Here is a 7,394-nt window from a genome sequence, read left to right as displayed (position 1 = left end):
ACATTTTTTCACATTCAATTTTTAAAAAATAGATATAAAGACCTTGCGTTTTATTTTAAACGTTGCATAGCACCCTTCAAACTGTCATGGTGATAGTTGGTACAGTCTTAAGCCCTCTAACCTTTCCTGCTAATGCTGCTGTGCTAATAAACAGAGACAACTAGCGGCAGGTAAAATACTTTAAATTTATTTATCTATGTAACTAATAAACCTGTTTTATACTTTATTGTGACTATTCAAGTTATGTAAACGTTTGTATGAGTTTTCTGCAGAAGTAATGACATTTAAATCCCTGCGAGGATAGTAGCAAATATTGTGGACGCGGGCCCAGAGCGGTCACCTTCACGTCAACACAAACATTGACAATGTGATGTTTTTCATTTAGACATTTGTATTTCGATCTGTTTAATCTGATTCAGTAGATATTACTGTGGTGAGACCGAGTTTTACAGATAGGCAGATCAATGAATGCTGCAGAATTACTCTTTTTTTTAATGTCTTTCACTTCATATGGCTGACACCGTAATTACACACCTCATTATATTTAATATATACAGATCAGGCATAACAAGGTGATCAGTGAAGTGAATAACATTGAATATCTCTTCATCACGGCACCTGTTTGTAGGTGGGATTAGGCAGCAAGTGAACATTATGTTAGAACCAGGAAAAATTGGCAAAAACAGGTCTCAATCCAATCGAGCATCTGTGGAATGTGCTGAACAAACAAGTCCGGTCAATAAGAATTCTGGACATAAAGGATCTGCTGCTAACATCTTGGTGCCAGATACCACAGCACACCTTCAGGGGTCTAGTGGAGTCCATTCCTCAACGGGTCAGGGCTGTTTTGGCAGCAAAAAGGGGAACACAATATTAGGTCATAATGTTATGCCTGATCTATGTTGTATGTAATGTAGTCCACATTATATACTACAATACCATTTAATAGACTCATCTACATATTCATTTATTTATGTTAAATATAACCAAAGCAGAACTCTTTAGATCACAAGGTGATGAGAAACATACATTAAACTTAGTCAAGTGTGTCCAAACTAGTGTACATCGGAAGAAGAAGGGAAATCATTCAACATCATCATTCATTTGTCTCTTGTATTTAATGGCAGGCATCATGGTGAACTTCGCAGCAGCGATTCGTGAGCACTGGGTCAATATTCTGGTCCCGCTGGGTTTCGTCATCGGGGTTTATCTGGACCGACGGAATGATCAGAAACTCACAGCATTCAGGAACAAGAGTGCTTTATACAGCAGGTCATATGACATCTTTTAAAGGCATCTTAAAGTCAGAGTGTGTCTTTGCAAATGAATGATTTCTGAATGTGTGACTGTGGTTTCAGGGAACTGAAGCCGGGCGAGCAGTACACCTGGAAGTGAGACTCCTGCTGTGATATTTATTGGCCCCTCTGCCCAGAATGTGTATATTGTCTGTTCAGCCACCGTGTCAGCATGTCGGCGCAATAAAGGTTGCATTTAGTTCTGTAATGCCTTGTAGTTTTTATTTAACAACGAGTGATGGGATGGTTTCTATTGGTCACATTGCACCGGAAGGCTCCAACCACATTGAAATTGAATTATTCCAAACTCTTGCTCCACATCGCAATCATAAAACTAGATCAATTCTAATTTGATGTGATTGTTGCATTATCTGTGTTGACTAAAAATATATAAGAATAAATGTATAAACATGGCCTATTAAGATAATATGGCCAAATATCATCTGCAATGATGAAATCTTTTTGTGAGTGCTGTATTTAAGTGCAATAGCATAATTGGCCAGAAGACACCAATTAATGCCGTTTAAGCACATTTACAGATATGTTTGTTTTCCCAAAGTTTATGGATGGCCTTTTTAATGGATTAAAAAAAAAAAAAACACTGATTAAATATTTTAAGTGCTTCAGCTATTATGTAAATATATTTGAAAGTAGTGGTCAAAAGTGATATCCAGCCTCTGAAAATTGATATTTACCTTTATTCAAGGGTTTTGTGAACACATTCATAGTTGTGCTTGTAGTCAATTGTTTTGTTTGTGATAAAGCAATAAAACATGATGACCCTACTGCAAGTTTGATTAAAGTATTAAAAGGAATATGGGGAAAATATTTTTTAAATAAGAAAAAAAAGCAAAACACTAATTGGGTATTTTTCTGACAAATTTATTTGACAAAAAAGGCGAACGGCCACAGGTTTTATTTTACGATGCAAAACCAAAGAAAAACAAAAAGCTTGACATAATTGGGGTGTGTGTAATCTGAGCCTCTTCGTTTCTTGGTCACACTCCTTCGAAGTCTGAAGTGATTCAGGAAAATCAATGTAATATTTTTTGTTCAAAATTTATAACATTTATGATACTAAACAATTATCTATTGATACTATTTTTTCCATTAAATGTATATATTTTTCCATTTATTTTTTCAATAAATGCACTATTTCAGATTAAAATGGAGTGAAGGCCTTTAAATCCATCAATAGTGCCATCTGTAGGCAATAAAAAATAATGTGTGTAATGTCATGGTGTAACCTGTATTATAGCTCCCTATAGAAATATACACTCACCTAAAGGATTATTAGGAACACCATACTGATACTGTGTTTGACCCCCTTTCGCCTTCAGAACTGCCTTAATTCTGCGTGGCATTGATTCAACAAGGTGCTGAAAGGATTCTTTAGAAATGTTGGCCCATATTGATAGGAGAGCATCTTGCAGTTGATGGAGATTTGTGGGATGTACATCCAGGGCACGAAGCTCCCGTTCCACCACATCCCAAAGATGCTCTATTGGGTTGAGATCTGGTGACTGGGGTCCATTTTAGTCATGTTCAAGAAACCAATTTGAAATGATTTGAGCTTTGTGACATGGTGCATTATCCTGCTGGAAGTAGCCATCAGAGGATGGGTACATGGTGGTCATAAAGGGATGGACATGGTTAGAAACAATGCTCAGGTAGGCCGTGGCATTTAAACAATGCCCAAATGGCACTAAGGGGCCTAAATTGTGCCAAGAAAGCATCCCCCACACCATTACACCACCACCACCAGCCTGCACAGTGGTAATAAGGCATGATGGATCCATGTTCTCATTCTGTTTACGCCAAATTCTGACTCTAGCATCTGAATGTCTCAACAGAAATTGAGACTCACCAGGCAACATTTTTCCAGTCTTCAACTGTCCACTTTTGGTGAGCTTGTGTAAATTGTAGCCTCTTGTTCCTATTTGTAGTGGAGATGAGTGGTGCCCGGTGGGGTCTTCTGCTGTTGTAGCCCATTCGCCTCAAGGTTGTGTGTGTTGTGGCTTCTCAAATGCTTTGCTGCATACCTCGGTTGTAACGAGTGGTTATTTCAGTCAAAGTTGCTCTTTTATCAGCTTGAATCAATCGGCCCATTCTCCTCTGACCTCGAGCATTCTTTGTAAACTCTAGAAATGGTTGTGCCTGAAAATCCCAGTAACTGAGCAGATTGTGAAATAGTCAGACCGGCCCGTCTGGCACCAACAACCATGCCACGCTCAGAATTGCTTAAAATCACCTTTCTTTCCCATTCTGACATTCAGTCTGGAGTTCAGGAGATTGTCTTGACCAGGACCACACCCCTAAATGCATTGAAGCAACTGCCATGTGATTGGTTGATTAGATAATTGCATTAATGAGAAATTTAACAGGCGTTCCCAATAATCCTTTAGGTGAGCGTATAGAGGCTTTTGGATTCACTATAATTTATGTTTTATAAGCAAATACTGTGATTGTCCTGGAGCTTGTGTGTATGAGACATAAATTTGATTTTATTTAACATTCTCAAAATTTGCTGTTCCATTCTTAATTTCTGTGTGTCGGTGTCTACACACTCAAATTGTAGATTAACCCCTTCCTTGCAATTTAGTTTTTTCATATTTCCCATTAATGTATGTCGGTATGTGAAGTATCTGAATCATGTACATGATTTTTTTTCTGTGATACACATAGATAATGCAACAAGTCCCCAAGTGTCTTTCCATTCCCAAATTATAAACATAACATTTTTCAGTCAGTTCTAACTAAAGAGGCCCATTCGGATATACATGGACACTCGCACCCACACACCTGTTCAAAGAAAAGAAACCTCAAAAATACACGGTTTGCATTCAAAAGATGTTTTATACAAACTGGATAATTTTAGTTTAAAAACGTTTAACTTTTTAGTTTGAACAGATGACAAGCATATGATGTAGAACCCTCATTTTCTTCAGCCAACAAATAAAGTTTTTATTCAGCTGTCAAAGGTTTAGCAGTGTGGATCAGTCCCTTCTCAAAGAGCAGCTCAGCCAGAGACATCTGCAAAATGAGATTCATTTCAAACACAACATAACACATAAAATACATAAATTCAAATTCAACAGGTCATATAGGGCTATAACAAATCCATGCAGTACCTTAGCCTCCGCAGTCTCGCATGGTAAACTGGCCACAGAAACAAACTTGGGGTATGAATGAATAAGAAACTCCACAGCATCTATGTGCTGTTAAAACACATGATCAGTCAAAGGCTGAATAAATGTAAAAACTGAAGTCATTTGAGACAAGTGTGCAGGTTTACCTCTGCTTTCATCTCAATGTTCTTGGGCTCTTCTTTATGGTAGACTCTAGAGTTCTCAGTAGTGTAATAAAGATGCACAGTGTCTCCATCACTGCACAACCTATGTTGTTATATTTGACAAGTTATATATTTTTTTTTTTTTACAATTTATCACAACAAAACAACTAAATGAATGTGCATTTTTAACTTTACATTGTCATATAATCATTCATCTGGTCAGTTATATTATTTTGAAGCATCCAAAGTTCTCTCATCAATCAATTCAGACTGCAAAAGCCCTTTATGCACCTTTAAATAAAGTTAAATACAATGTCTTCTGCTCTGTAGAGTGAGAAGTATTACAGGAAAATAATGTTTTGGATGAGGTACCTTGCAGCTCCAGCCCGTATCAATCTTATTTGGGTTTGGCCCTTCAGTTCAACAGACACATCAAGGGCCTCACCGTCACCCCATCGAGCAGGAGCCCCATATACACTGCCGGCCTTCTCCTCTACAAAACACACACGCATTACTGAATGGACAGTTTGACATACAGTATCAAACACAGAGCTTATGTTATTGCAATATCTGATACATACAACACAAACACTAGTTTTGAGATGAAATGTAAAATTTCTTTAAAGGGGTTCTATAATGCCCCTTTTTACAAGATGTAAAATAAGTCTCTGATGTCCCCAGAGCATTTAAGTGAAGTTTTAGCTCAAAATATCCTGAAGATAATATTTTATAGCATGTTAAGATTTTAGATTTTATGAGTTAACTATCTTCAAGTCATTGATTAGCATATTCTGTCATGATAATATATAAATGGCTGGAGTGGGAACTGTTGTAAGACGTACAGAGCCAGAGAATATCTGCTGATGAAGAGAGAACAGGTATAGTTTAGTTTAATTATGGTTATAACTTACGTTGTCATCTTGCTTTATGACATGCTATTGCAGTTGCGTTTGTACTGTATAAACTCTTCCTCTTCTCAACATGGCCTGTGTTGTGTTTACCCTAAACAAGTGTTACCAAAAATGCATATGCAAACTTTTTTCTTTTTGTTATATTTTGTCAAATGGTTCAATAAACTTCTTCATGCTTATGCATGCAAAAATGTAACCTTTTCTATTTCTCACTATCCAGAAGATATATATAATCTATAAATCGTGTGGGAACTGTTGTAAGACACACAGAGCCAAATAATATCAGCTGATGAAGAGAGAACAGTATAGTTTAGTTTAATTACGGTTATAACTTATGTTGTCATCTTGCTTTATGAGCTGCCATTGCATTTGTGTTTGTATTGTATTACAATAAATGTGATAAAATTGAATATGCTCAACTGCAAAAACTCTTCCTCTTCTCAACATGGCATTTGTTGTGTGTTCCTGGGGGCGGGTTTATGTAAATTTTAGGGTTAGTGATGTCACTAACCCGTGAAGAAGCTTGTAGTCTTTAGAAAGGGATTTCTGTAAAAGAAAATATCTCCCTTTGCTTTGAAATTTGAGGGTTGTAACTTTGCAGATGTTGTTTATGCTCAAACAGCAGCATTACACACTAACTAAAGCTAAAAAAAAGTTGAATCATACATAAACCAGCCCTTTAAAGCAAATATCCCTTTATGTTTTGGTGTATTATTCATAGTTGTCAGTCACGTAACTTTCATAGAGACCTGGAGGATCAAACATCCATAGAACTGCAGCACATGCCTATCAATTTTCCATCTGTTTCAAGCCCCAAATATTTAGATCACTTCTCAAAAGAAGAAAAACAAAACAATACGTGGACACAATGTAGGTTTTGGGCACTTCAGGAAGCATTTCAGTTTTTCAATCAATAAAAACGGCTATAGTCTAAAACCCTTAACATGCCCAATTAATACTAAAAGAGTGCTATTCAAATATCAAATTCAGTATATACCCTATCGATGATGCATACCATATACAGGCGTGGAGCGCTAAATGCTTGCATTCATATTCTGGGTGCATGTACAGAGTATGCATCATCAGTAATGTGTATATTGAATTTGGTCTTTTAATATCACTGTCTTGCTACAATAGTACTGTAAAACTCACCAGCGTTTAGCAGAGGCGGGAGACAGTCGTGTAGAAAGTCTTTGGCTTTCTGATCTACAGCAGCATCAACTGGAGCAAAATGTATCAGCTTCTTCATCAGGCCCTGAACGTGTGCAATGAATTTGTCTCTTCGTGGATCTTCCTGTTCACATGCACAAATCATTTGGGAGTTAATATAAATCAGGAACGAACTGATCGGAGCTCGTGCATTAATAGAGTATAAACACAAGTACCTTCTCTGAGTTCTGAACTCCCATGAACTGAAGGTAATCGAGCGGCAGCCCCTTCCTAAACTCAACATCATCTTCCATCGCAATCTCCAGAGCTGCTGGCATCAACTGCAAATCAAATATATTTACTCGAGTGACAATGTCAGTAAATCTTACACTGAAATATACGGATCACATTTCACCAATAAAATCTAAAGAAATAAGGAAGCATATTTTCCTTAAAGCTCTCATTCATTTAAAAAATAAAATACTAAATTATTAAATTTAAGACACTTTATTTTTTTTAAATAATTGTATTCTTAAAAATGTAATTTATCATTTAAAATGAAAAATATCTTGAATTTGTTTTTAAGTTGTTGAGTGAGTCTTAAAATAAAAAAAAATATCTAGAAAACAATAAGAATAAATAAAGAATACAGAATAAAAAAATACAGGAATTCAATTATCCTACTACGGAGAATTAGGAAAGGAGGATTTAAATGAAAAGTAAAGGGGCAGTTTACCCAAAAATACA

At 36.4% G+C, this 7,394-nt stretch overlaps 2 protein-coding genes across 3 annotated transcripts in view; one reads left to right on the top strand and one right to left on the bottom strand.

Annotated features, from left to right (window-relative positions):
- Positions 1-83: 83 nt before the first annotated feature.
- On the top strand, positions 84-1,503 carry LOC137041672 (NADH dehydrogenase [ubiquinone] 1 beta subcomplex subunit 1-like). The gene is made up of 3 exons (XM_067418226.1): positions 84-170; positions 1,128-1,272; positions 1,359-1,503. The coding sequence occupies exons 2-3, from the start codon at positions 1,133-1,135 to the stop codon at positions 1,393-1,395; spliced, it is 177 nt and encodes a 58-aa protein (XP_067274327.1). The 5' UTR covers positions 84-170; positions 1,128-1,132; the 3' UTR covers positions 1,396-1,503.
- A 2,389-nt stretch (positions 1,504-3,892) lies between these two features.
- riox1 (ribosomal oxygenase 1) overlaps positions 3,893-7,394 on the bottom strand; it is a 30,903-nt gene continuing 27,401 nt past the window's right edge. For both annotated transcript variants that reach the window (XM_067418225.1, XM_067418224.1), the window contains 6 exons: positions 6,884-6,988; positions 6,651-6,792; positions 4,960-5,080; positions 4,591-4,690; positions 4,427-4,513; positions 3,893-4,328 (listed from right to left, as the gene is read on the bottom strand). In XM_067418225.1, coding sequence (XP_067274326.1) covers positions 4,260-4,328; positions 4,427-4,513; positions 4,591-4,690; positions 4,960-5,080; positions 6,651-6,792; positions 6,884-6,988 — 624 coding nt within the window. In that variant the 3' untranslated portion in view covers positions 3,893-4,259. The remainder of the gene's footprint in view (positions 4,329-4,426; positions 4,514-4,590; positions 4,691-4,959; positions 5,081-6,650; positions 6,793-6,883; positions 6,989-7,394) is intronic.

This window comes from Pseudorasbora parva, chromosome 15, assembly GCF_024679245.1.
Source record: "Pseudorasbora parva isolate DD20220531a chromosome 15, ASM2467924v1, whole genome shotgun sequence".
NCBI classification, from domain to species: Eukaryota; Metazoa; Chordata; class Actinopteri; order Cypriniformes; family Gobionidae; genus Pseudorasbora; species Pseudorasbora parva.
The sequence above is the reverse complement of the archived record's forward strand: the minus strand, read 5'-3'. Positions and strand labels throughout refer to the sequence as shown.

What these genes read in the sequence shown, in the direction of transcription:
- LOC137041672 (XM_067418226.1), top strand. Translation starts at nt 1,133, where the DNA reads ATGGTGAACTTCGCAGCAGCGATTCGTGAGCACTGGGTCAATATTCTG. An exon ending in AAGAGTGCTTTATACAGCAG is followed by an intron (nt 1,273 to 1,358) that starts GTCATATGACAT and finishes CTGTGGTTTCAG; the next exon opens with GGAACTGAAGCCGGGCGAGC.